The 26,937-nt window shown below is 52.9% G+C and overlaps 9 protein-coding genes across 9 annotated transcripts; 4 read left to right on the top strand and 5 right to left on the bottom strand.

The window, feature by feature from the left end:
* Positions 1-601: 601 nt before the first annotated feature.
* BO97DRAFT_371666 (uncharacterized protein) lies at positions 602-4,227 on the bottom strand. Its single transcript, XM_025692834.1, has 5 exons — positions 3,350-4,227; positions 2,612-3,292; positions 1,864-2,550; positions 1,365-1,814; positions 602-1,306 (listed from the first exon to the last, which is right to left on the bottom strand). The coding sequence occupies exons 1-5, from the start codon at positions 3,965-3,967 to the stop codon at positions 719-721; spliced, it is 3,024 nt and encodes a 1,007-aa protein (XP_025549966.1). The 5' UTR covers positions 3,968-4,227; the 3' UTR covers positions 602-718.
* A 1,904-nt stretch (positions 4,228-6,131) lies between these two features.
* BO97DRAFT_444307 (NAD(P)-binding protein) lies at positions 6,132-7,556 on the bottom strand (the record flags this gene model as incomplete). Its single annotated transcript, XM_025698442.1, has 5 exons — positions 7,170-7,556; positions 7,023-7,112; positions 6,487-6,823; positions 6,223-6,437; positions 6,132-6,158 (listed from the first exon to the last, which is right to left on the bottom strand). Exons 1-5 carry the CDS (start codon positions 7,374-7,376, stop codon positions 6,132-6,134), a joined length of 876 nt encoding a protein of 291 aa, XP_025549965.1. The 5' UTR covers positions 7,377-7,556.
* Positions 7,557-7,734: 178 nt separating this feature from the next.
* BO97DRAFT_113115 (uncharacterized protein) lies at positions 7,735-8,407 on the top strand. The gene has a single exon (XM_025689920.1). It carries the CDS (start codon positions 7,921-7,923, stop codon positions 8,344-8,346), a length of 426 nt encoding a protein of 141 aa, XP_025549964.1. The 5' UTR covers positions 7,735-7,920; the 3' UTR covers positions 8,347-8,407.
* A 1,006-nt stretch (positions 8,408-9,413) lies between these two features.
* On the top strand, positions 9,414-12,647 carry BO97DRAFT_435690 (subtilisin-like protein; the record flags this gene model as incomplete). Its single annotated transcript, XM_025697745.1, has 6 exons — positions 9,414-9,465; positions 9,496-10,556; positions 10,641-10,918; positions 10,973-11,124; positions 11,609-12,204; positions 12,369-12,647. 6 exons carry the CDS (start codon positions 9,414-9,416, stop codon positions 12,645-12,647), a joined length of 2,418 nt encoding a protein of 805 aa, XP_025549963.1.
* A 215-nt stretch (positions 12,648-12,862) lies between these two features.
* On the bottom strand, positions 12,863-14,172 carry BO97DRAFT_393252 (uncharacterized protein; the record flags this gene model as incomplete). Its single annotated transcript, XM_025693915.1, has 2 exons — positions 12,863-13,895; positions 13,952-14,172. 2 exons carry the CDS (start codon positions 14,170-14,172, stop codon positions 12,863-12,865), a joined length of 1,254 nt encoding a protein of 417 aa, XP_025549962.1.
* A 361-nt stretch (positions 14,173-14,533) lies between these two features.
* Positions 14,534-16,328, top strand: BO97DRAFT_371652 (putative oxidative stress response protein Oxr1). Its single transcript, XM_025692833.1, has 2 exons — positions 14,534-15,849; positions 15,924-16,328. The coding sequence occupies exons 1-2, from the start codon at positions 14,684-14,686 to the stop codon at positions 16,066-16,068; spliced, it is 1,311 nt and encodes a 436-aa protein (XP_025549961.1). The 5' UTR covers positions 14,534-14,683; the 3' UTR covers positions 16,069-16,328.
* Positions 16,329-16,340: 12 nt separating this feature from the next.
* BO97DRAFT_478937 (uncharacterized protein) lies at positions 16,341-20,931 on the bottom strand. Its single transcript, XM_025700659.1, has 4 exons — positions 19,608-20,931; positions 19,145-19,255; positions 17,417-18,978; positions 16,341-17,360 (listed from the first exon to the last, which is right to left on the bottom strand). The coding sequence occupies exons 1-4, from the start codon at positions 20,833-20,835 to the stop codon at positions 16,539-16,541; spliced, it is 3,723 nt and encodes a 1,240-aa protein (XP_025549960.1). The 5' UTR covers positions 20,836-20,931; the 3' UTR covers positions 16,341-16,538.
* A 189-nt stretch (positions 20,932-21,120) lies between these two features.
* Positions 21,121-22,353, top strand: BO97DRAFT_371643 (putative NADH-ubiquinone oxidoreductase subunit GRIM-19). The gene is made up of 4 exons (XM_025692832.1): positions 21,121-21,228; positions 21,405-21,511; positions 21,609-21,761; positions 21,836-22,353. The coding sequence occupies exons 1-4, from the start codon at positions 21,178-21,180 to the stop codon at positions 21,882-21,884; spliced, it is 360 nt and encodes a 119-aa protein (XP_025549959.1). The 5' UTR covers positions 21,121-21,177; the 3' UTR covers positions 21,885-22,353.
* A 13-nt stretch (positions 22,354-22,366) lies between these two features.
* Positions 22,367-26,281, bottom strand: BO97DRAFT_393235 (karyopherin MSN5). Its single transcript, XM_025693914.1, has 2 exons — positions 23,225-26,281; positions 22,367-23,169 (listed from the first exon to the last, which is right to left on the bottom strand). Exons 1-2 carry the CDS (start codon positions 26,241-26,243, stop codon positions 22,496-22,498), a joined length of 3,693 nt encoding a protein of 1,230 aa, XP_025549958.1. The 5' UTR covers positions 26,244-26,281; the 3' UTR covers positions 22,367-22,495.
* Between the last annotated feature and the right edge of the window lie 656 nt (positions 26,282-26,937).

Below are 26,937 nucleotides of genomic sequence, written 5' to 3'. Positions count from 1 at the left end.
AAGTGTATTGATGACGTCGTCTGATCTTCTGTTTCCCAAGCCGGTTTGGAGTATGGCGTTTCAAGAGCTGCTTTCCCAACACAGCTTCGTTAAATAAAGAGGATTTGTGAGATAGGTCCAATACCGAAGACAGAGTCTAAGATCAGGAGAGCACATTGTCAGTTTTGAGGGCTCACGCAGGTGGCAGGCAGCCAAGTCAGTCCACCACCTCGACCGGGCGTTTTCTCCTGGCCGGAGTCGATCACCCGCCGCGATCCACTAGCGGCAATCTGGGGGAGTCTAAGGAAAAGGGCAATGGGAAAACCCACCTGGCTCAGAATCAGGATATACACACCGCAGGGGAGCTTTCAGCGACTGCAGCGACTTGGTACAGCTGGAGCATTCAGCTTCGCCTTGCTCATTACGCGATGAGAGGAAGAAAGGTGGTGACGTCGCTTACCGTCGGGGCTCGGCGATTTCCTTCTCCGCTTTCTTTCTCCCCGCACTAATCCCCTTCAGGCCGGACGGCTGCCACTCGCGCCGGGCGCCCCGGTGGTGCCTGGGGCAAATCAGGCCATTCATGGAGCAACCGAACATTATTGTATTAATTTATATCTTATTTCTCGTCACACATAAATACATAGGGCAGCTGCAGCGCTAGTGATCGCATCAATGATAATGACACCATCTGAAGCACAGGCAGCGTGCATCGTCCTTCCCACCTTTGTTTAATGCGCTCTTATGTCGAAGACAGCTCAGGCAGGTCTGGTCGGGGAATCGAGGGTAGGCCATCGATCTCTGCCACCAGCTCGTGTGATAACAACGAATGCCGTCTGCGCTGTGTATGGAAGTCGGCAACAAGCGGTCTTTCCACTACCAGTCGATCGTAGTCGGGCCGCAGGTCATAGTCACTGACACTTTCGATGCCACCCTGCATTCGCACAGTCCTCAGCATCAACTTGCCTGTCTTCACCCAGAATGCGAGCATTTCGTATTCCTGGGGGAAAGCTAGCGCAAGTTGCCCGGGCCGAAATACTGCAGGATTCATCTTATACGAGGCCTTTTTCAACCGTGAGCGATTCAGACCCCCAGAAGCCTTCGCATCACATATATGGATATCGCACATGCCGTTCGCGATCACAAATCTCGAACCAGATGGCGACTGTGCTGCATGTACGATCCGTGTACTGAACGGATCGTTGGTGATTTTGTTGTCCGTCATGGAGAACGACAAGGGATATTCCTTGCCGAAAAATGCGGTCAACAGAACCGCATGATGAGAGCTATCGTAGTACACACCAGTCAGGTCCCCGTCATTCGTCGTCCACTAGCTTTCCGTTAGCATGGCCAGAGTAGCAGAGATCACACGTCTAGGGAGAACGCACGGGAGGAAGCTTGAAGGACTTTGAGCTATCGGGGACTATATTCCACTGTTGGAACGTGCAGTTCCAAACATCGACATAAGCGTAGTGGTCACCCAGGTGGGTGGCGATAACGAAATGTTTGCCATCGGCCGAGAATTGAAGCTTTCTTTCGATGACAGCCTCTTGTCGCTGAGCCTCAAACCCAGACTCCTTCGCGCCAGAAAAAGTACCCATCAAGGATCGGTTCCCCAAGTCTGACACTCGATCAATTCCATTTCCGAGAGAAACTCTCTGGATAGTCCTGGTGCAGATCTCATAGACACGAACTTGGTCTTTAAGTGTGAATGCTACATATCGATCGTTGCGTGACATGACCATACATGTGATTGGTATCGATTGGTGATCAGTTTCGATTGTCAAGTATGCCTCCGGAATGTCACTGTCATTCTCAAACACAAGAAGCTCGTAACGCTATGTACCTGTTAGCATTTCCCACACATTAGTGATGCAAGCTACTCACTTGTCCTACTGAGGCGATGACAGCACATCGTTGATCTCCCGCTGCAGCTTGTTGTACGCCCGGAATGTCATATTTGTGACTTTTTGGCTTTTTACCTTCACCCTGACCTAGTTCGAATCGCATAACCCAGTTGCTGCCCGCACCCCAGAAGAGCAGACAACTCCCAGTGGCCGAGAAACAAAACCGAGGCTGACGAGGCAACTGCTGCCCTTTCGAGGAGTTTCTCCGAAAAAGAGACGTTCCGCTGGAAAAAGGTATCTTCACATTCTTGAGATCGCGTGACAGAGTCTTGATTGCTTGCTTGTCAAATGACTGATCTGTTCGACTTCGCGAGAGAACCGGGTTAAAGATTTCTGATGCCGTAACACTGGGAGTTTTGCCATTCGCTTTCGAGGCGGACGCCGCAGGAGGAGTTGGTGATGTCGGACTTTTGACTATTTCTACCGAGTCGAGGCGGGAGGAGTGACTTGTAGAGTGGCTGAGCGAGCTTGAACAAGAAGTCGTCGCTCGAGATGCAGAGTCCGGTAGGGACGGCTGTCCTTCACCGTCCGAATCTGAGAAAAGGTGTAGGCCGTCGGAAACTTGCTCGAGAGGTTCTATCATACGAGCATGTTGGACGCGTGCTTTGCCCGGACAGAGAGGGCACGTGATATCCATTGCTAGAAATTCGGGACTTCCTTGAAATTGCTAACGAAGAATCAGGTTCTATGCCAGGTCCAGGTGCTTGAGGGATGGCGGCATTGCCTACCTCATAAGCCTTCCGATCATGGTTCCTCAACTGTTCTTCCAACATTGCACCCGGCACAGGATGCACCGCAGGACAGTTCACAACGTAAACTGCTGTGCTGGACCGGCCCTTTTTGATCGGTGCGGACGGATCGAAATCGGCGGGCGATGAGTTTTGCAACCATTGAGTCAAATGCTGTTGGTAATCGTGCGAAAACGCCTCCAGTTCACCATTACAATCCCACATCTGCACCCGCCGATTGATGAGCCAACGTACAAACTGGCCCAAGGCCCGCTCCCATGACTCTCGAATGCGACCAAGTTGCGACCAAGTGTCTCGAATTCTTCGCGTCTGTAACGGAGGGGACTCATCGGCTGTCTGGCTTAGGATGGTGGTAGCAAATATCTGAAGCGGTGCCGTATTGAATTCATCATCGTATGCCGCCAGGACCGTCCGAGTCAACTTCTTTTTAACCTCCTGGGCTTGCGTGAAGGCCTCGTCTACCTTCAGCGCTGCGGAGCTTGTATATCCCTGCTCTTGCGAAATACGACGGCGATCTATGTGGCACTGAATGAGGGCGGAGTCTACTGCCCAAAGTATATCAAGGAGGAGGTTGAAGGATACCAATTGGTCGGCATTACTTTTCATCAAACCTGTCAAGAGATCGGTGATAAGGGTTTCTGGAGCACCCGAAACTGGATACTACTGACATCGTGAGCCTCTACTTTGGAACCGACAAACTCACTTGGGCGCACTTACCAGCCCTGCAGCGAACGACGGCAGATAGGCTTTCCCACGATTGATTGTGAGAGTTTGAGTGGCTGTCAGCTCCGTTGAGCCGATAAAGTCGATTGCTTTGGGGAGAAGGTCACTAATAAGGAAGCGTTCAACGTTTGACAGGTCCGAGTGCCGCCATGCGGCTCGCATCGCCTTCTCGAACCGGAACTTCTTATCAGTTTGAATGGGCTCTCCGCGCAGCAGTAGGACCCGAATTCCAGCGAGTAAAGTATGTGCAATCAGATGCCGGTAGCCGGCGAGTTCTGGATCGGTCGATCTGTGACAAGGGAAAAGTTCCAGCTTCACCTTCAGTAAGTACATCAACGTCGAAAAGACTGTATCCGATGGCAGTAGGTAAGGTAGAAAGTAGGGGTGGCATTCGTGGACATTCGTCAATCCTTGAAGGTAGGTTCGCTGCGCATCAAATATGGTCTTGATCCAGAAAACAGAGCGGGCCAGTGGCTCAATGGATGCAGACTGGCCGTCCGGTTGGGATACGGCGATCTCCAGCACATGCTCGCCTATTATTTCACGAAGGATATTTGCTAGATCACGGCGCCCTAGCTGTTCCCACACGGCTGCCACCAGTGGATGTGACATGGAGGAAACAGGGATGGCAAGCCTCGGACATAAGAGCGAGCAAGTCCAGTCGAACTCGAAGGGAACAAATTCGCAGACGGCTGACGTTGGAGATAAAGGCGTTACTGAGGACTAGGATGGACGAACAGAGGCGGAGACCAGACCATCGAGGGCCAGGCGCAAGAGAGGCAGGGCGTCCGATCAGGTTTGGTGAAAGGTAAAAAAAAAAAACAGAGATGTGGGAGAGTGCGTGTGGGAGAAGGAAAGTGAGGAGCGCCGAGGGAACGCCAGACAGAGAGAGGGAAAGATACAGCGGCGGTTTCCTACTTTTGGCAGGTGACCGGGACCGATTAAGACGAATGGCGAGCCATGCTAGAGCCGAAAAAAGTGCCTTATGTGGGTGGTGCAGTTCCAATTCGCGGTAGTCAGGTTGAAGGGTGGTCTAGTAGGGGTTCCAGCTTATGAACATGCGAGGCTGCATGTCTGTCTTACATGTGGTTTGTCCGTTGCCTTCAGGCCCGCTATTGGCACGGGCTACAAGCGCCCCAGCCTCACGGGCTGGTGCTGGTGCTGGTGCTGGTTGTGTCGTTAGATTGTCGTCGGACTAGTACTTAATTGGTAGTAGTCTTGCTCCGGACAAGTCATCATCGTAACGAGCTCAGTTTGGGAGCTGCAAAATGGAATGGATGGGTAGTTACGATTTCGAAGACGGGTCGGTCCCTACTCTCTGCCTCCTCGTGGTGGTGGCCGCGGTGGTGGTGGTGATGGGTGGGTTGGGTGGATGCATGCAGACGAGAACTAGCGGGAAAATCATTTTCAATGAATTTGCAAGGAGACTGTAGGAGAAAGCGATGTTCGAGTGCCACTATGTTTGCGCTGATCGATTTATCAGCGGGAGAATGACTTTCAAGGAACCCCTTGACACTTACCGTGATGTCCCGTGCATCGCTTTTTGGTTGATTGAGGTGCGTGTGTGTGTGGCTAATGACAAGCTCACTAATTCAGTATCTGCAATTGTCATAGGTGGGAGGGAACCCCCTACTTCGAGTTCTGTAAGAGCCATGAATGATAAATAATGGGTGGTGGGGTTGTGAATTGGTGTAGTTAGTTAGTTATTGTAAGATGGGTCTGTTCCTGTCAGGCCAACAACTTGCTTGGTAGTCCGTGCCTGAGCCTGGCTTCCTTCCCCGGTCCGTGCCAAGTTACTTCCTCCTTTCTCTTCCCCTCACCTCACCATCTCCCCCAGGATATGCATCCTTTCATTTTCAGACCCGACCACAAGGGACACTTGCTTTCCTCGGATTCTCAGGGGTCTTCTCTCGCTTAATTAGACTAGACTTTGGGGTCGAAAGACCTGCATTAAGGTCACATTGGAACTAACTGGCATATCGGCAAAATCCAGAAAGAAAAGCAAAGAAGACACGGACTCGCCTACCCGGAGGAGAATCGGTCTACCCCGCCATCTTACACTTACTGTACTCGACTTGTCTCCGACCAGGCCTCTTATTCCCAATCTCTCAACCAAGCATATCACGCCGTTTCTTTTCTTTTTTGGACCCCACGGTCCGCTCGGCCGACCTGCGATTAGTGGCTCCTGCACTATCCAATGCCATTCACGCGTTGACGACCCGTCACTTGCTTACCGACCCGCTTAAGAATCGCCAGACCTCCTTCACTCTTTGACAGATGATAAAAGATACAATGCAACATGCAACTAGACAGTCCGACGAGCATCCAACACATCATTTCACATTGGCGAGAATTGGCCGAGAGAGGAGATTATTGTCTATAATGAACCATCAGGTACCACATGGGCTCTACCGGGCATTCAGAGAGAGTGGAACTGGGATGGATAGGGTTGACGGCCCCGTTCTAGGCCCCAGCACCGCGGCGGACGGATCACTTTCCGCTCGCAAGACTGACCCACTGCACTGCTCCACCTCCCGACTCCCGGTGGCTCCCGTGCAATTGAACACAGCCTGAATGTCTGTCTGCCTCCGCTATCATGATGGAGTCTCAGTTATGTCAGCCCTCAAACACAATGAATGCTGCTTACATTGAAGAATAATACAACATTAATTATTGGCTAGCTATTCATTTGTCTTGCTGACTGTCTTTTCCTCCATGTTCAAGTTCGCCAGCTGATCCAACTGACCTCCCGACTGAGGTGGACGGTCACGGTACACTATTTGTATTTGACTACCAGCGCGGCCTATGTATATGTGTCCATCGAGGTATCAGTTCCTACTCCAATGCTTAACAAGCATCTCCCGTACGGTAAGCGGCTGAATGTCGGGAAAGCGCTCATTCAACGAGCCTTGGGTCGTGGCACACGACGAGCCATCCAGGGTGTACAGCTCGAAAATTGACATAAACCACTGGAAGGCTCTCTTGGGAAGATGTTGGTACAAGGCTTGATGCCCGGGCAGCTCGGTTATCTCGAACCTCTTGAGTTTTTCCACGCTGTCATAGTGGACTTCGAAGTGACATCCTGCCTCTGGTTAGGATAGACGTAACGCGAAAGTGATAACCAGACTTACGGCATATCTCCTCTGCAAGCCTGACAAATACATTCCAGGTGACAGTATCGCCAATCACGCGGCTTTCTTCGGGCCAGTCTTCCACATCAAGCATGGCAACAACGTACAGGGCCAGATCGAAGGTATAGGTAAATGTGACCTTAGCCTCGCCGTCCCCGGGAATACCTGCTACCTTGTTCTTCCTGTCCATCACGAAGACATTCGGTTTCAGGTAGAACCTGAGAGTTGATGGACCGAAGTAGTCAAGGAAGATACCATTGAGAAAGACTGTCCACTGAAGGTCAGACTGCCTGAGAACCTCAATCGCCTTGAAGTAGTCTTCGAGTTGTGACAAAACCTGCACTGCACCAGAAATGATCAGCTGCTATAGCACGCCGTCCTTGAGCTATGGCAAGACCTACTTCTTGGGGTATGAGATTGCGAAGCCACTGGGCACGAAGCGCTGGGTGGCCTTTGATTTGATTGATTGCAGCTTGAATGAGGTTCAATTGCTATACGGCAAGAGAATCTCCTTCTACGGCAAAACAACAGATCACCGTGTGGATAGCGTGTGCTTCTAGCACGGAAACCAACTGCTCAGCGTCTGTGTAGTCGACCTGTATGGTTCTGCCGTCCTTGCTACCGGACTACGCAGCTCTATCAGTACGACGTGAGCCCAGTATCATATAGACAATGACCCATACCTTGCGGGATAGGACAAATGTCTTGTGATCGGAGGACTCTTGCAGCACCTCCAGAGTTGTGCGGCCAACACCGCCATGACCACCAGCAACAGCAACATAAACCATTGTGTGACTTGGAGAAGCTTGTGTGAAAGTGAATTGACTCCCAAAGGGAAAGATGAGAGGAAGAAGAACTTGAATTTCTACTGCAACAGCTTTTGTCCTCATAGTCCGTCCGTCTGATCAATGATCCACCGGATACAATAATCGCCTTTTTTAGATTAGTGCGATGATCTTCACATCCATCTGTTCCAGCATCTTGACGGGTACCTAGATGCAACTTTGGCATCTCAAGTCGGAAGGAGGATATTCGATCACTTTCTGCTACACAAATGTGCATCCACCCCGATGCTTATTCATGCGCTCCTTGCACTTTCGGCCCGACATCTGCAGCATCTGCACCCTGCTAGCGCTGAGCACCAGAAAGCATGCTGGCTCCATACGCAGACAGCAACGCGCTCGCTGCGGGAATCGCTTGCGCAAAGCTCAACAGAGATACACAATCTAGACCCTGTCTATGCCACAGCGCTGCTTGTGAACATGTTCTCCTTCACTCCGCACGATAACTCACCCCATAGGTCCTGGGTGTTTCACTCCACTATGGCGGCTAGAGTGAACTACCTTAGCTGGGGTCCGTACAATCTGGGTTAGGGCATTTATCAAGGTGATGGAACAAAACCCGCAGCACAGCTTCTAGCGCTTGAAAGTCGAGATGCCAAAGCGGCCCGGATCCGCCACCCTTTTCTCCAGCCGAAGCAATCTAGCCCTCTCTCAGACATTGCTTCATGCGCTTGAAGATCTATGCCATGGGACTACGATCGATCCAGAGAGTAACCCTTACTATATACCATTCAGTGTCATTGCTCCCTTTCTGCCGCGGAGCGCTCTGGAGGTCGGAGACACAAATTCCTTACTGTCGTTTGGACCCAAGGTATCCGCTGCTTACAGGGATCTTCTGCTGGGAAGAGATGAGCGAGCCATGCTGCTCCTTATGTTATGGCTGGAGCTTCTTCGCCATGCAGACATCTGGTGGATTACTAACCGCACAAGGCAGGAGTCTCCGGCTCTTCGGCGTGTGCTAAGCTGCAGTGCCGATGATCGTATTCAAACCATACTCGCCTTGCGGGAAGCAATTTAGAGCAACGCCCTCGTTATGACCTCTAGTCAAAGACTTTCGTGAATTATGAAGGAGCATTCTTGGGGATGCTCATGAACCTCTGAAGTATGTTGGGTCTGGCACGTGGTGCGAGGTCGTTTGATCATAATTCAATTACAATGGATTCTTTGGACTGAGGATCAGTGCCTTTGATAGAGGTTAAAGACCTTGGGCACGTCACCCCATCGCACCCTGGTCGCCAATAGCTCAGCTTCCGTGGGATCAGAAAGCTTCTTTGGATGTCTCGCGTGGAGATAGAGCCCACGAGAGTTGAGACAAAGATCCTTGCAATATTTAACTTCCTAACAACCTCAGGCAGACTTCTGATTTGGTTGCCTGAGGCCAATATAAGCTCCCAAGCAGGATTAGCGGGACTCTCCCCGCGTCGGGCGGCGAGCTCTGGGCCTTTCCAGAAGTGGGTCTCAATCAACCGGCCCGTCCCCATCCGGAAGCAATAAAGCTTCCAGGCAATCTCAATAGACTGCAAGGCACAACTGATTGGCCTCGTCATAACAAAACTGACCGAATCACTCTTCTTCAACCTATCTCAAATTCCCATCTCCAGTTCTCCGAGCTTCATGACTCTCCCACGAGTCTCATTCCTAGAGGTCGACACCACAGCTGGGACACAATGACAGCAGCGACCCAAGGAATCGACTAACTTCGGCCGATGAGAACTCTGGCATCATGTCTAGCCAGACGATGTATTGGCTGACCGACAGGGAATGAGTCTTATTGTCAAAACTTTCAGCAGATTGAACTTTCGGTGACGCCAATCAGATACTCTGTTTGTATTGACTATGCTGAAGAAACGACCGCTGCGGACTTCGGTTGAGGCTTGAGCTTATACCCAATCTGACGGGGAATAGCTCCCATCAGGCTCCACGCAGAAGGGAGCTTAGGCGTAATTGCCTTGCGGGGATAGGATGGACAAAAGACATTAGCCATCTATTCAATGGCTCAAAAGCCATGCGAGACCCGCATTCCGCATGAGCCACGTGCATGCAGTCCTTCGATCTAACCGTGCGCTCTCTATTACAGTTGCAATAATGCGACAGATCAGCTTGACAATTATCCTGGAAACTCTGTCCCTGCTTGCCTGTGGCTTAGATACACTCGCTATCCCTACAGGTCGGTATTCCGTCGTGGACCGTTTGCAAAATGTGCCGGATGGGTGGATGCGACAGTCCGGTCCTGCATCATCAGCTCCGATGAGATTCTGGCTGGCGATGCGCAAGCCGGACTTGTCCGGCTTTGAAGAGCAGGTGATAGCCTGGTCGACGCCTGGTCATCGTGACTATGGCCGCCATCTGACAAGGGAAGAGCTTCAGGCGTCTATGCGCCCTTCCGACGAGGCCATAGCCAAAGTTCGTTCATGGCTGGAATGGGAGCATGTACCAGCGGAGTCTATCGAAGATCGCGGTGACTGGCTCGCGTTCACCATTCCTTTATCGCAGGCAGAGTCGATGATGAAGACTCAATTCTACCACTTCTACCACCCAAAGACGCAGACAACAACGGTCCGGACGCTCACGTACTCAGTGCCAGAGGAGATTTGGCCGTTCGTCCAGCTCATTCAACCTACAACGCGGTTCGGCTCCCCACAAGCCCAGGACAGCCCAGAAACCATGGTGCCGGTCGCTCTCACTGCAGAGGACTTGGCGGGCAACTGCTCGATGATAGTGACCCCCACTTGTTTGCGGCAGCTCTATGGAATAAATGACACCGATATCACGCCCGATCAGCGCAACCGGCTGGGTATTTCGGGGTTTTTGGAGGAATATGCACGTTACGACGATCTGGAGCAGTTCCTTGCAACGTATGCGCCTGATCAAGCCGACGCCAACTTTTCGGTGGTCTCGATCAATGGCGGGCGTAACCTACAGTACTCGCTTAGTCCGTCTAGTGAGGCCTCCCTCGACATTCAATACGCGCTGTCACTGGCATACCATGCATCCGCTGTCTACTATACCACTGGTGGGCGTGGCCCGATGGTGCAAGATTCTGGGGCGTTGACCATCGATGACTCGACGAATGAGCCCTATCTGGAGCAACTGCACTATCTCCTTAGCCTGCCAGATAAAGACCTTCCAGCGGTCCTTAGTACCTCCTACGGCGAGGAAGAACCATTGGTACCAACGGCGTACGCAGAAGCCGTCTGCAACCTCTTTGCACAGCTGGGCGCACGGGGAGTATCTGTTATTTTCAGCAGTGGCGACTGGGGCCCCGGAGATACATGTATCACTCATGACGGTACACGTCGGACTCGGTTCCAGCCCGTCTTTCCAGCGTCCTGTCCCTTTGTGACGTCAGTGGGAGGCACGGAGGGGATTAGTCCAGAGTCGGCAATCTCATTCTCTGGTGGTGGCTTCTCGGAAATCTTTGCTCGGCCTTCCTACCAGGATTCCAGCGTCACAAGCTACCTGCAGGGCCTGGCAAGCAGCTTCGAAGGGTTGTACAACCCTCAGGGACGTGGCATTCCTGATGTTTCCACGCAGGCCAACAACTTTGTTCTTCGCGACAATGGTGAGTGGATGAAGACCGGGGGTACCAGGTGAGCGTTTCTGTTCAGTTTGACCAAGCCACAGAGTATTGACTCGAGATATAGTGCTGCGGCGCCTGTCTTTGCTGCCATCATCACCCGGCTGAATGCAGCGCGGCTGGTGCAGGGCAAGTCGACGCTGGGATTCTTAAACCCGTGGCTATACTCGCTCAAACAGAAGGGGTTCACTGACATTGTCGATGGAGGATCTGTTGGTTGTGACGAACCCACTGGAGCGCAAGTCCCGCATGCTGGATGGAACGCGACGCCAGGCTGGGACCCGGTGACGGGGCTGGGGACACCGTACTATGGGACACTGTTGGAGCTTGCGTTAGAAGCGTAGTTCTAGTATGATTCTTCAATATAACGGTTAAATCAACGACCGCTCAGTCAGACAGTCCGAGGTCCGTTACGGATCCATGATGGACGGGGTCCATGTAATCACCCCCAATCGGGAATAATGCTCAGAGCTCTCCACGTGACCGAGCACTCACCGCCCAGGCCAGCTCTTTCCGGCAGATCCAAGCATCAACGTCAACGTCCATCAGCCAGCCAGCCTAGCCTCATCCTTATACACCTCTCAATCGAACCTTGACCCTCTCCTTCATCCTCCATACTGCTCAACCCCGACATACCCTTCGAACCTCTTCTCTTCCCGACCCCGAAATCCGATACCACCACTTACTACCAACCCAAAATCAGCGCCAGCGTCCCCCAAAATGGCCACCGACCTCCGCACACTGCTCACAGAGCTCCACAACAGCCTGAACGCACATAACCTCGAAAAAGCCAGCGCGCTCCTCACAACCGCCAAACGGGCACTCCTACAGCACAACTCCCTGCTGCCAACAGCATCCACCCCACCCGACCTCATCCCCGTGGCCCGCGAGATCCTCGAGCTGGGCGCCCTCGCCTCGATCCGCCAAACCGACGCCCCGGGCTTCACGCGCTACTACCAACAGCTCCAGCCGTTCTACGATCTAGAGCGCCAAACGAACCCCGCCTCCGATGAGAAGAGCAGCACCAGCAGGGGTGGCGGCAGCAATAGCCAACGCAGCAAGATCACAGGGTTGTATTTGCTGTTGCTGCTGAGTATGGGCGATAGCACGAGCTTCCATACCGTGTTGGAAGGGTTGGTGGAAGAAGCGAGCTTGCAGGGTCGCAGCGTCGAGGATGATCCGTTTATTAAGTATCCTGTGGAGCTGGAACGGAACCTTATGGAGGGGAGCTATGATAAGGTGTGGCGGGAGACGAATTCTGAGAGGGTTCCTGGGGAGGACTTTGAGTTGTTTTCGAGTGTATGTTTCCTTTCTACCATTACCCCTGTTCGCGAGGATTGGTGTTGAGGTGGGATGGGGTGGATGGGGATGTAGGGCTGAGGTTTGGGACTATGACTGGTGTTTGATGATGTTGCCGATGGCTATGCTGGGTTGATAACTAACATGATATGCTATGAATCTAGGTCCTCGTCGGCACTATCCGCAGCGAAATCGCAGACTGCTCCGAAAAAGCCTACCCATCGTTGCCGATCTCCAACGCCAAGAACCTGCTTTTCATGGACTCGGAGGGCGCCGTGATCGAGTTCGCCCAGCAGCGGGGCTGGGTGCTGCGCGATGGCCGCATCTATTTCCCTGTTGAGCCTGAGGCGGCGGCGCGCTCGGAGAAGGATATCCTGGTGGCTAGTGGGACGATTATTGAGAATGCCATCGGGTATGCGCGGGAGTTGGAGACGATTGTTTGAGGGGTTTCTGGTGTGGCGGTGGTGGTGTATCTAGAGAGAATAAGAATCAAGACGGTTTGTCTGTTATACTTGCATTATAATGAGGATTTCTTTGGGAAATGATGATCGTGGGTTAATTCTTGTCTTTCTAAGGCTGATTGGGGATGATTGGTATCTATTGCGGATAGAGTATACATTATTTATTTACTTCTATGGCGATTGCCCGTGATGTCTATCTATACCCGAACCCGCCACAGACACACTCGCCGATCGTAGAAACTACTCGACAAGCAGAGAACCTCCTGCTGCTCGTCGCTGCTATGGATCGGTAACTCATAGCCCCCGGCAGGCCTCCACACATCCGTCGCATAGTTCATGCTCTCATGCTCCGTGAACTCAGCCAGCACCTCCAACTCCCACTCTGACCCTCCGGAACAACGCACCCGCACCACTCGCGTGCCCCCGTGCATGCAGCTCGCCAAGACCAGCCCCGTCCATTCTTCCTCCGCTTCGGCCGACGACGATGCTGACAGCAGCTGCAGCCGCCACACGCCCCCGCCCAGCCCTATCTCCGCGAGGACCTCCCCCCGTCTGGTCGCGTGATACACGCGGAGGGACTCGTCGTAGCTCCCCGTTAGAATCACGGGACTGTCGTCTTTGAGCGGGAGGGGTAAGGGTAAGATGGAGGTTACGCCTGCGGTGTGGTGGCGGGCGCGGTCGTGGTGGTCCAGCAGAACGGACAGGTGATTGGTCTCGGATGTGATGGTGTAACGGCGGGTGTGGAGGGCGCCGAAGTCGTTGCCTGTGAAGATGTAGGGGATCTCCTGCTTGGAAGTAGACTCGGGGAAGGTCGCGAGAGCGGCAAACCAGACTTCGATGGCTTGGGAGGCGGGGAAGGTGTCTAGTTCGGTGATCTTCGGAGGTGCATGAGCGGAGGGCCCGGGGGTGTATTGGAAGATCGTGGTGCGGCTGTCGGAAAATGTGACGGCGAATGCGTCGAGAGGGGTTGTCGTCGTGGTGCCATTCGGGGTTGGCGATGGCCAGGTTGAGGGCGTCCAGGCGAGGAAGAGCGCGGGGATCGAGGGGTCCTCGTGGACGGATTGTGTAAGGAGTGGGGTTAGGGTGGGAGTCCGGTTGTGCTCGTCAGGCGTGAGACGGAAGAAGGCGACTGAGCCTGCGCTCGTTGCGATGGAAAGGAGCGAGGCATCGCGAGGGTGGAAATGTAGGTCGAAGACGGCGTATGGCAAAGGGTGTTTCCAGAGGAAGGTGCTGGGTAGAAGTCAGTTAGTTCGTCTCGCGGCTGGGGACAGAAAAGGGAGATTTACAGTTGTTTAGTGGAGGGGTCTATGCGCCAGAGCTGTAGAGAGCCTGTTTTTGTTTGTTTGATGTTCGAGTCGTTCGATTCATCCTTCTGTTCGGACAGCAAGTAGGTGCCGATGATGCAGCAGTCGGGAATTGCGGGGCAGAATTGCAGGCAGCTCGGGGGTTGGTCGAGGAAGACAGTTGTGTCGGAGGCAGGATGCTGCAAAGGAGGAGATGTAGCCATGTTGCAGAGTTGTGTCCGGACTCAATGGCTGGAAAGAGCTGTGTGGAGGGAGTGGAGTTGAAGATATTTTGTGAGACCGGAAATAGTATGGAGACAATGCGGAGGAGAAATCAATCTATGGACAAGAAGTGGAACATGGCGAATGATGAATTAACTCAGACCACTGTGGATGTCACAAGAGGTCAGAGAATTTGTCTGTACATCCTAGCAATGTAATGCAATCTGACACAATCAACAATCGTGGACGTTGAGCGTATAACTTGTCGGTGATGATCTGATCTCGAATTGGCATGGGCTGATTGATTGATTGATTGATTGATTAACGCACGAGCTCCCTCGTATCTTCTTCACACCTCAGCATCATCTCTCCTCCTTCTCCTCTCTGCTTCTTTCTCTCCCCCCTTCCATATTTGAATCTGATTAACTCCACCATTTCTCAAACCTAATTTTATCTTGACACACGTTCCATCTCGAAACCTCAATTGCAGCAGTCGAGACCTTCCTCGTCCGCATGTCGTCATACTCGCAGTCGTCCAGCAGTTCCTCATCCCCTCGACCTCCCGACCAGCGCCAACAACAACAGCCACGAACTCAACAACCTCAACCTCAAAACCAACAGCGGCGATCCTCCTCGCTACAACAATCCGCAGCCTCCTACTTCTCCTACCCAGTAACCCACGTCGTCTCAGGGCTCTACCGCCGCTTCACCGACCCGCAATCCACGAAGAACCAAGACAACAACAGCAGCAGCAGCAGCAGCACAATGCGTCGCCCATTCCAAAGCACGAGCAGCATCAGCAGCACGACAACAACAACCAACCCAGCAACAAACACAAGCACACTATTCACGCCCATCCGCACGGCCTCACCCTTCCAACCCCCACCTCTCACGCCCCTCACCCTAACCGACCCAGAGAACCACAGCCAGCACAGCGCCCAAACGCAAGACTACCTCCTCACGCGCTCGCTAGCCGAAGAAATCCGACTCCTGGTGCCAGCGCGCCTGCAGCTATGCGACACATGGCGGCTAGCATACAGCCTAGAGCGGGACGGCGCCTCACTGAGCACACTATACGAGAACTGCCGAGCGATCTCGCAGCGCAGCCCGCGGGCGGGCTACGTGCTGATCATCCGGGACGCCTCGCCGTCGACCGGCTCCTCGTCGTCGTACTCCGCCACCGGCGGCTCCTCTTCCTTCTCCAACACGAATAATGGCCCCGGCGGCGCTGTCTTCGGCGCCTACATGACCGATCCCCCGCACCCGGACTCGCACTACTTCGGCACAGGCGAGTGTTTCCTCTGGCGCGCCTCGGTCGTGCAGCCGCCTTCGGCTGATCGGCTCCTGCAGTTGACGGCGGCGGCGGCGGCAGGTCACCACACCCAGGACCCTGGGATGCAAACTGGGGCCGGGCCGGGAACTGAAAATGATGTACAGCAGACGTTGGCGGCGCTCGAACGCGCAGGCTTACCGTTGCCGCCCAGCGCGGATACCACGCACGCCGGCCGGTCGACCACCCTGCGCAGTTGGAGTCCCCTGCCCCGGGGTCCGGGTCCGGCCTCCACCAGTAACAGTGGCACGGCCACGCCGGAGCAGATCCGCTTCAAGGCGTTCCCGTACAGCGGAGTGAACGATTATATGATGTTCTGTGAGACCGGGTTTCTGAGCTTGGGTGGCGGGTGAGTATCTCCCCTTTAAATCAATGTAAACTGCTTGGGCGTGACTGGTTCGCTAATCGGTTTTAACACTACAGGGATGGACATTACGGTCTCTGGGTAGACTCGAGTCTGGAGAAAGGTGTCAGTGCCGCTTCTCAGACCTTTGGTAATGAGCCGCTTTCGGATGAGGGCATTAAGTTTGATATCCTCGGGGTCGAGGTTTGGTATGTTGGCTCTTAAATGGATGGAGCGAACGAATTGGATCGTCCCTTTTTGGTGATACGTACGTCATCTGCAAAACTTTGAGCAATCCGAGCAAAAAAAGATTGATTGGTACTGGAGGGGAAGGCGGATCATGATCTGCGGGCAGAATGGTCCATAATATATTCGAAAGTTGACCCGGCAAGGTGGTATAATTGAAGGATGATGTTGGTGTGCGATGCCCGACTGAGGGCAGTATAGGGCAGCGCCCATCTACGTGTACTGAAAGCTGTACTCGGATAATCCATCGTCATCTCATGAATCGTATGCTTTGATTACCACTACATAAATTCCGCGACCATCAGGGATCCCAGCGAGACATTACAACCCGTCATGTAAAGCAGGAAGATCAACACACAGTGTGAAGGGGATAGACTCGAAAATAAATAACACAGAGGGGTATGCAGTGCAAAAAACCGAAAAAGAAAACCACCAAGTCAGCAGCCGTATCAGTAGGGTGAGTTGACAATGTCATCCCTTCCCAGCCGACTTCCCCACTGTGTACGGCGTCTAGGCGTCATAGGCAAGGGACCAGCAATACTCTCACGCGTAGGCTTCAACAGACTCTTCTTGGCCACCATATTAACCTCATTGGGCAAAGCCACAATAACGTTCTTATCAGAGCCGAACCGGAAGTTATCTGCCATGACCTCTTCTCCATAGCGCTTGATGGTGTACGGATCCTTGCGGCCGGCAATGACCTTCTTCAAGTTCCAGGTGATGATGAAGGGACCGGTGGCCGTGACAATTGACGTCTCGTGTGCATCAACGCCCGTGTTGAAGCGAGCCTGAGTGAAGGCGATTGGTTTCTTGGTTTCATGTTGGAACTGAGCGACATGAGCGGGCTGCAGACCCAAACGACGCGGCTGCGGTTTTGAGTCTTTAGCAAAGGAGCGCTCAAAGCCCAGCTTGCCTTCGTTCTTTCCGTCCTTCTGTAGGGCGTCAATGAGCAAGAGGTAGGTGCGGCACGTGGCCAAAACCCAGCGACCATCGGCAGATACATCCAGACCGATGATGGGCTCACCCAAAGCAGGGATATGCGTCTTGGCATTGATACCGAGTCGGTCAAACATGCGGATGTCACCCTTGTTGGATGCTACGGCAATGTATCCCTTCTCAGTAGTGGCCACCGACGAGAAGTCGTTCTTGCTGGCATACTGCTTCAGTTCAGACTCTACCAGCTTGTTTCCGGCTACACGGGGATCAACGCGGAACAGAGCGTTCTTCGAAGCACCGATGAAAGATTGAGCGGAAGTCATTTGGGAGAATTTCTGAGGGAAGAGTCAGCGATCTATGCGTCATGAAGTGCATGCGGGAATCAACTTACACTTTCAGGGGCAAAGGTATGCACGGGAATATCATCATGCACCTTCCACTCGTCCACAATCTTACCATACTCCAGGTCCATACGGTAGAGGGAGTTGGGGTCGTCGCTATTTTGTAGAATCATGTTCGAATCTTCGGCGTGTAGCATGACCTTCTTTGGGCTGAAAAGCTTGCCCTTGGGGGTTTCAACCTTGGAGATGTTGGTTGAGAACTCGAGGTTGTTGTTGGGGGTGTGCTTGAAAACGCCGATCTTAGAGCCACGAACGACGAACGAACGATCGTGCTTATAACCGACGGCCAATTGGGAGTTGACATTGCCGTCGTTATCACGGGTTATCACATCGTCTTCCTCCTCATCCGAATCGTAGTGCTCGCTGCGCTGGCCGTCATCCTGATCCTCTTCTTCCGACTCTTCCTCCTCCTCGGCCTCAGCCTCAGCTTCGCGCTCCTCCGAGTCCTCCATGGTCAGATCCTGGAAAGCATCCAACACATACTCCTTCTCATTCTCCTTGACCTTAGCCCATTTCATTTCATTCAGCTGTTCCCAAAGTGCCTGCATGAGACCCTCTTGAAATCTCTCCTCCGTCTCTTGATCGTGGAAGCGAAGGAGCCAAGAGAAGGCCGAGCCATCCTGACTGTAGGCGTTAAAGATGAAGGACAGGTACTCAAAGTTGAAGACGGGGTTGATGTCAGCAACGACTGCCTGGCCTAGCCATTCCTTGTCCTCTCCGCTGATCTGAAGCCAGTATTGCCAATCCCCGACTTCTGACACAGTCGCAGTAACGTTGGCATCTTGCTGAACAAAGGTCCCGGTGGGAAAATCGAAGAGGTGTAGCTCCGCCTTCTCCTGAGTGAGAATTTCACGAGCCTCGGGTTGTGCAGCGGATGGTGGTGCAACAGTAGACTCGCTCTCAGAAACGGCAGGCTTGATGTGTCCCTTGGACTTTGAATATACCACGTCCTTCGCCATGGCGGTTGTTGCGTCGGGCGAATCGAGGGAGTGATCACGAGATTTCGTGGGTGAGGAAATCGGACTTGCCGACGGAATAGGTTTCTCCTCCTGAAACGAGAATTCTTGCAGCTCCGCACGAGTGACACCCTGCGCGCTGCGTCGATACGTCCGCTCGTACTGACACTGGAGGGCGGCCAACTCAAAGGTCGAGACCTTGTCCGATGCTACGGATGGGTCACAGACGAACTCGAAGAGATCACCTACGTCGCCACTGAGGTCTCTCCAGGCCAAGATCTTCGCGCCGCCTTCACGGACTTCGGAACGAAAGTGAAGGGCTTGGTCAAGCAGGAAAACCTTCTCGTCCTTGTCCAGGCTGTCGCTCGCCTGCTCGTCTTCGTCTTCGGCAAGCTCTTCCTCGCCTTCTTCGTAGGCACGTTGGATGACTAGCTGATATTGGAAGTCCTGGCCAGTCCGTCGGATGGAGGCAGCGGCGTCCTTGAAGATGAGCTCCGAGTATCCTTTGGGTGATAGAGGTCGAACAAGGTAGAGTTGTCCCTGGGGGATTTCGATGATGGATTCTTTGGAAGTGTCTCCAAAGAGGTACTTGCTCACTGTTGGTGAAGAAAATGAAAGATCAGGTAATTAGCATGTGATGAGGGGATGAGGTCAAGATGAAAGTGGACGGAAGGAGGGAAAGAGGGGCTGATGGTGGGGTAAAGTGAATAGTGAACAGGGACAGTGACTGAAAGGGAAAAGACAAAGTGAACTCAGGCTTACCGTTGCGGAGCATGAACATGGCTGCAGTTGGCCGGGCGTCGCAGCAACACCGACTGGTTGTTTGTTCGGCTGATGAGGAGGGGAGATCCTGTTGCTGGGGGAGCAGGGATGCTGATCAAACGCAGATGCAAACGATAAGAGAAGTGGAAGGTAGTCGATATTGCAGAGGGGAAAAGACGTCCTAGCAGTGGCAGAGACTAGTCGATGAAAGGCTGTCTCAGGCCGACTGCGAGACTGACTGTGGAACGCACGAGAAGTCTTGGAGTGAAGTCGAAAATAAAATGTTTTGATTCCGATGTTGTTGTTGTTTTTCTGCCGTCATCGAGTGGCAACCGCTGTGGCGTCGAAACTGCAGTGGCGCGGGTGGCGGTGCATTCCAATCATGTGAAAATCATCATATCTACAATTCATTCAATGTACTCAGTACGAGTACTGGACTAGTGCTGAACAGGGATCTAATTACTCTTTTCTGGGTTGCCTTCGGCTGCATCTTTGGGTTCCTCCTGTTCCTGCTCTTGCGCAGCAGCATTCGCACTCGCAATAGCCTCTTCCTCTGCAGCCTCTTCCTCCCCTTCGTCACCATCCTCCCCTTGCTCTGCCTCTGCATCCTGCTCCCCCGACTCACTGGCCGCTTCCCTCAACATGCCGCCCTTGCGCTGAGGGATGACCTCCATGAAAGCCTTACCCCAATCGCCGACCTCCAGCCACTTGAGCATAATTTCCACGACATGGTTCGTAGCCAACACCTGGCGCGAAGCCATCTGGATGTAGTCGCCAATGGGCAGCTTAGCAGTCTTGATGCCCCGCTCCACGGCCTGTTTGTAGCAGATGCCCTTGTGGCGATTCTTGTCGACCAAACCGCCGATAATGTAGGTACTGAACGGCTTCAGCTCGGTGAGGGTATGCGGACTATCGCTGCTCAAGTAGACGATCTCGCCATCCTCAGGCTTCGCATCCGTCTTGTCGGCGAAGACGCCCTCGAAGCGACCTCCCTCAGGCACAACCATCCACTCCTTAGCCTTCTCCGCGGCCTGGACAAAGTCCTCCTCGAGGAACCGGATGCCCTTCCAGTTCTCGTAGGTCTTAGCCAGCACGGTATCGAAGCGCTGCTTGAGCAGCTTGTTGAACGAGGAGACGACCAGGTGCGACCGGAACGGCGAGCGGCTGTTGTCCGAGTACGACCGGGTCAACTGCGAGCCGAGCGAGATGCGCTCCTTCTCGATCATCAGCTCGTCAAACCCGCAGTCAAGGATCAACGTCAGCGGCAACAGCGTGCCCTTCCGGAACCGTGCGGGCGTGCGCTCGTGCTCGCGCCGGAATTCTGCCTCCCGGCCCTCTTGCTTCGCGACCTCCAACTCTGCCCGCCGCCGCTCCTTGCGCGCTTGGATCCGCTCCTTCCGCTTGACTTTGCGCTGCTCGCGCCCGTCTTCCCATTGCTCGCGGCGGCGCTGGCGCTTCATGGCGCGCTTCGATAGGGCGGGGGCATCGGCGGCGGTCTCGTCGGTCGCTTCGTCGTTGTTGGGGGCGCCAGTTTTCTCCGTTGCGGACGTCACGGTATCGTCGCGGGGCTCCTCCGCAGGAGCAGCCGAGTCGTGGGGGGATGGTTGAACTGGCTCGGCCATCGTAGTTGTAGGAGCTGAATCGTCGTGATCAAGCTTGACCAATTTCCTGGGACGACCTTCTTCCTCCATTTTTTTCGCTCAAAAACCACAGTCAATTCAAGACAAACACTCCCAGATAGATTCCTCAAGAACACCCCTCAAGGAGTAGAAGTAGTGGTAATCGTCGCAGCACACCTCAGGGTAAGCAACAAAATCCACCCGGCGCAGCAATCAATCAACCCAGAATTCGGACCCCCAGAGGGTGTGGTTCAGCCAATCACAGCGCACCCAGCCCGCATGACCACAGCGATATTCCGCACGTGACCGAGCCCGGGAACTTCAGCCAAACGGCATCATATCTCCAAATCGAAGCCCGGCCCGGCCGTCAAGGTACTACGATTCAGCGTCAATTCCTCTTTTACACCGGTCAAAATGCCTCAGGACATGCCCCCCGCAGGGGGCTACCACCAGGTGCAATACAAGGTGGGAAGGCCCTTCTCCAGCCCCAATCCAGCAGAACCAGCGCAATCCGAATGCGAATGAACCTATCCTACACCTCAGCACAGTGCAATCGAATCAATGACCACAATCAACCCACCACCTCCCCAGTCACTGCACACAGTACGCAGAATTTGAATCAAGCTAACACGAACAAAAAGCGCAACATCCCCGTCCGCGGCTTCAGACCCATCGTCTACGTCGCCGGCATGGTCGGCTGCGTAGCCTACGGTCTCTACAAGCAATACTACGCCGCGCGCGAGCAGTAGTACGTGCCACCTCGCCCCTTACAATCCCCAGCTCCAGCTCCAGCTCCAGTTCTAGCTCGAACAACCACAAAGTTAACCACAAATACCCCATTGCAGTGAAATCGGCCGCGAAAAGATGTGGGCTCGCCTGCACATCCTCCCCCTCCTCCAGGCGGAAGAAGATCGGGATCAGGTCCGTCGGTACTACGCCGACAAGGCCCGTGAGCAGTCGCTCCTGGGAGCGGAAATCAAGGTCTATAACTCTGATCGGTACGTTTTCCACCTTCCTGGCTGTGAATTGCTCCAGATTGGAGGACATGACATAACTAATTCGGATACTCTAGCTTCGTCCGCCCTACTTTCGCCTATACCCCTGCCAAGGTTACTGAATAAATCTTCTCCAATTGAATTGAAAGTTTGAAAGTTTTCCGTAAATCGATATAGCTTTTTGCTTTTCTGTGATCTTCGCGCTTAGTTTCTCTGCTCTTGTATTGTGCGTGTGTACTTTTATCTCGTTAAATGTTTGCCATTTTCTTCAAGCTTTTACCTCAAGAAGGAAGTTCTCATTCATTTCATCGAGTTCATTGGTGGTGGTATTCGAAATAATATGACCCGAGTCTCGGTCAATTATCGTATGGTGTGCAATCGCCTTCTGGCTGGGATGACCGGGGGGAACGCGTGAGTTGCGGCATCCTTCACCGGGATATGAGAATCAACTCAGCACCGAGCTGCCATGGGATTGTATATTGAGGCGATAGTCTATGGGCAGTAATACTACATGATTTCAGGGTCATTCGTCTGTGTAAGTCATGCCTCGATCTTTGATCAAATTTTCCCTTTAAATTTTTAGGGAACATCGATGCCCTGTCTATATTCTTGAGTGATAATTATGCAAATCAAGAGAGAGGTCGTCGTGACACGAACGGCTGTGGAGCACCACCATACTATACACAGGAGTAGGCCGTGAAGCGACCACCGCTCCGGAAATCTATAAAGTGCTGTTGCTAACCAAACAAGTCCGCTACTCCGGCCAAATCCGGTCCGTCGTTGATATCGACTTTCTGGTTTTGCTGGCCTTCCATTTCGCTCGTCATGTACCTTTCCTGCAGGGCACTCCGGGCTTTCCGGCGTTCCTCGCGCGACCCCAAGATCTTGCCTTGCTCGGCTATGCTCACACCTCTCAGGCTCTCCAAGAGATCCAAGATGAGGGCTCTTTGCTGTCTTGCAGCAGTTGATCTGACCAAAGCGGCCTCTGCATTAGCAACACGCTGCTCGGTCATACCAGGAAGGCTCATGATCACTGCGCGGGGGGTGGGACTGCTCGAGCCGTAGAGAACCCAGATGGATGCAATGAGTTGAGCAAGGTCTTTCTGCATGTCAACAAAATAGGGCTCATGCACGGACGTGATGCAGGCCTTCAGAACTTCAGAAGAGATAAACTCGCGGATAGTGATCGTGGTAGGCGTGTTGTTAGGAGGGGCAAAGTCTTGCAGGATGGAACGGATGACTCGGGTGATGATACTGCAGCAACGGGTATCCCGCATACGAAGAGCATGTGTGCAGAAAAGCATGACTGGCTCAAAGATTTCGGGCGAGGAGAGAATAAAGTGTCGGATCGAGTCGGAGAGTGCTGGTGCGGGCTGCAGTGCGCTCGGATCTGCTAGCTCCTCGTCAGGATCTAGGTTTCAAGATTAGCATGTTCCAGACTTCCTAGCCAACCCTCCATAACTTACCACCACGTTGGGGATCAAGCAGACTTGCTACCATGATCACCGCAGAGTATGTCAACTGCCGCAGGATACTTTCCGACTTCATCTCGTCAGTTAGATCCTCGGACTCGGCAAGTCCCTCTTTTCTCTGTTCAATCAGCTCCCATTCCGAAGTGACCTTCTTGTCGATGCTGGTGAAGAGAGCAGCCAGCATCGGAGGCAAGAAACTGCTTCGGAAGCGAACCGGACAGTCGTCGATCAAGCACCTTGAGATGTTTAGGAGAACAGAGAACTGATGCGAGGATAGGTGCACAGAGTCCTTGAAGAGAGCCTGTGAGAGCGGACCTGGAAGTTCCGTAAAACCATAGAAGACCTCCCGTAGCCGGCTCATGCTGAACAGCATCGAGTAGCACGCTTCACGCACAGCTCGAATCTTGCCTCTCACAGACGAGGCAAAGCCCTCAAGTGAGCCCCGTGAGGCAGTGATTTTAGCGTAAAATTCGTCACGGCTGCCGGTGGAAATCCCCGCTTGCCAGAATCTATCAGTCAAGATGCGCTCCACAACCACCCCCATGTCCGCGGGCAAGCCGTTCCAATTACCAGGGTTGTGGAATGCATGAGCATTACTGACTAAATGGAGCAGTGTCGGCAGTATGATGGGAATAAGGTCGTGCCAAACATTGTAAGCAAGCTCATATGCTGGTTCCGACCTTTTCAGCTTGTCTGTGGAAACGGCCAGCATTGTCTTGGTACCTCTCAGAGGTAGTAGCTGGAATTTCTTAGTCATCTCTTCCTGGATGAGTTTGCCCTCGTTATCCAGAGGGACAGATGACCAGTCTTCAAGCTTTTGAGCCTGTCGGGATTGCATATATGCCCCCACGTTCTGCATTCCGAGCATAGCACAGAAGCCCTCGAATGTTGAGCTCACAGTTCGGAATTCTTCTTCCTGCCATGCTTGTTTGATCGGCTCCACGAAAGACAGAAGACGAGATTGGCGAAGGTACGGCTCGACATTGTTCGCACGTTGCATTATAATGAGCAGTATGGAAGTAAGCTCCATATGAAGCTTATCATCCACGCGGTTAGCCATGGAAATCTCCTTGATCTTGGGCTCCAGTATGTCGTAGAATGTAGAGAAGTAATCCGCGTAGCGCATGGCCAACCGCCGGAGCTCATGGCTGGCAAGACCGTGGAGCTCCTTGACCGACTCCGAATATACTGGAAACTCGGACTGATCAGGTAAGCGGGTCATCAAGATGTACTCTAGTGCCTTAAGTGCAAAGCTCGGGGTCTTATCAAGCGCTCTAGCAGAAATATCGACGACGAGCTTGATGACTCTTTGTTTCAAAATCGGATCCTCAAAATTGCGCTGCATTAGTTTGAAAGCCCATGCCTCCAATATCTGCTCTAGTTCGCTGCGTTTCTGTTCATCCTGCTGCGGCATTTTTCCGTGAGCCGATACCCACTTGTTGTATCCCTTCAGCGTCGCTTCAACGACTGCAAACTGCGTGTCGGCTCGCATAAGGGGGACGGAGGATTTGGAAAATGATTTGATGGTAAAAGGCTCCACGCCGCTGTACAGGTTGTCCAGATTGGCGTCGACCCCTGCAAGAATATGAGGGATCGCCTCCTGAGGCCGTTTTTGGACGATGGTCTCGATGATGGAGGAACAGTATCGCCGATAATTTCCAACGAAGGCATGTCTCTCGGGGACTGTGTCAATATCCTCGTTGAGGAACAACACTGTAGAATTTTCGGAGTCTGTGGGGAGCGACTCCCAGCGAATGAGCCGCTCAGTACAAATGCTCAGCAGCGAAGGGATCAGACCGGTGACCAGGTCTGTGTTCCCAATCCTCTCGGAAGCTATCAATTTAGACCACACATGAAGAACAGGGATCGAGATAGTGAGACTTTGATTTTGAATGACAGTAATGGTAAGATGGAAGAAGAAAGGAAGGTCCATGCCCTGTGTGCTTTCCAGTGAGAAGGCCTTCTCTTCAAGGAACCCAGCGATGTATGATATCATCTCAGAGAGCTTTTTGCAAATAGTATACTTGGTGTCGTCCACATCGTCCGGCCCCACGACAGACCATTCGTACAGCTTCTGGAGCACACTGAGGGCCTGGGTCTCGTACATAAGGTGAACCAAGGGCTGGAATCCGTCAATATCGACATGAGACCTGCTGTACAACGCATGCAGAGCTTCAACAGCAGCCAGGAGCACCAGCTCATCATTGCAGGTGAAGGCACTGGCAATACAGGGGACGCAGTTGGAAGAGAGAACAGCTTTGGGAATGGCCCAAGTCAAAACAGATTTGAGAAGGGCCAAGGCTTTCAGCGCAGAATCCCGTGCCTGTTTTGAGTTTTGAATGTTTCCAATACATTCATGCAGAAATGCACAGATCCGGGACATCCACCCCTCCGGCCCGCAACGCAATTCAACATACTCCTTCTTGGGATGAATCTCCTCGAAGACTGTCAGCGGCGTACAGATTTCGACTAGGGCCCGGTTGAGATCTGTGCCACGCAAGGATGAAACCGTATCTTCGCGATAGAAGATGTCTTCCGACAGGGTCTCAAGAATTGCAAGGACCAACTCTTTATGCACGAGGCTTGCATTCCAGAATTGGAGTAGGGTCTCGTCCATCGTATTCCAGTCCAGACCCCAGCTCCTCTTCGCAACTTCGGCCCACAGTTGCGGGATCTTGTTGCGAATGTAAGCTGGATCTTCAGGTCGAATCGACTCCGCCAACTTCAGAACGAGGTCCCGGATAGCCAGGATCTGGTCCTGGGCCTCAAAAGAAGTGTGGCGCAACACATGATCCAATAAACCCAAACCGAAATAGCGGACCAGCGGGTTGGTCTGTTCGGGCGAAGCAAGTAAGAAACCATTATGAGCAGCCGACTTGCTCTCCTTCTGAGCTTCCACAAAGGTCAAAGCTTCTCTGCGGAGTTCATTGGTAGAGGATGGGTTGTGGATAAGCTCCAGGGCGCGAATGATGTCGGCCATACGACCCTCCGATAGATCTCCTTCGGCCGCCATGGGTGATTTGAAATGAGAGGTATAGCTCCCTCCCTGCTCCGAACGAATAGATGTGCAAAGGAAAAATAAAAAGTTATGGTTACCTTGATGAAGTGACAAGCAGTGATAGCTGTATTTTCATGGTCTTCAATCGCTTGCAGATGCCTCTCCAGGCTTGTGCTATCTTCTTCTTCTCTGGGTTCCTCAATCTTCCGTGGTGGAAGCGGGATGAGTTGGGCAACGTTCTTTTTTTTTTTGGGACCACAGGGGAAAGAACTAAGGGGAAGGTAATAATAGAAGAATCCGACCCGCCTTAACTTTCAGCCACGGTCCAAAAGGTGGGCAACACACGCAGAACACGCAAAGTACTCACGGCAACCGCCGTCCGGGGGGAATGGGGGGGAGGAAAGCAGTTGCGGCTCGGTGAATGGTTCCTGGTGAGGCTCCCGATCTTCTGCCTAAAACTGAAGTGGAGTGCTTGCTTATACTTGGTGTTGGGGTGTTTTTGCTTTGTTTTCTTTGCCTGCTTTCTTTGTGATGATTTGTAAGTTGGTTAAAGGGGTTTAAGGGGGAGTGAGAGAAGTAGATGCAAAGAATTAGAAAGAGGGACAATCTACCACACTGATGCTTGTTGAAGAAGTTCGGAGAAAGAGGAGAAGAAGGAAGTACGGAAGAGGGAAAGAGAAAGCAAGCAGCAGCAACAACGGCGAGAAAT

This window comes from Aspergillus homomorphus (assembly GCF_003184865.1).
Source record: "Aspergillus homomorphus CBS 101889 unplaced genomic scaffold BO97scaffold_26, whole genome shotgun sequence".
Lineage (NCBI taxonomy): Eukaryota > Fungi > Ascomycota > Eurotiomycetes > Eurotiales > Aspergillaceae > Aspergillus > Aspergillus homomorphus.
This window is presented reverse-complemented; position numbering and strand designations above follow the sequence as displayed.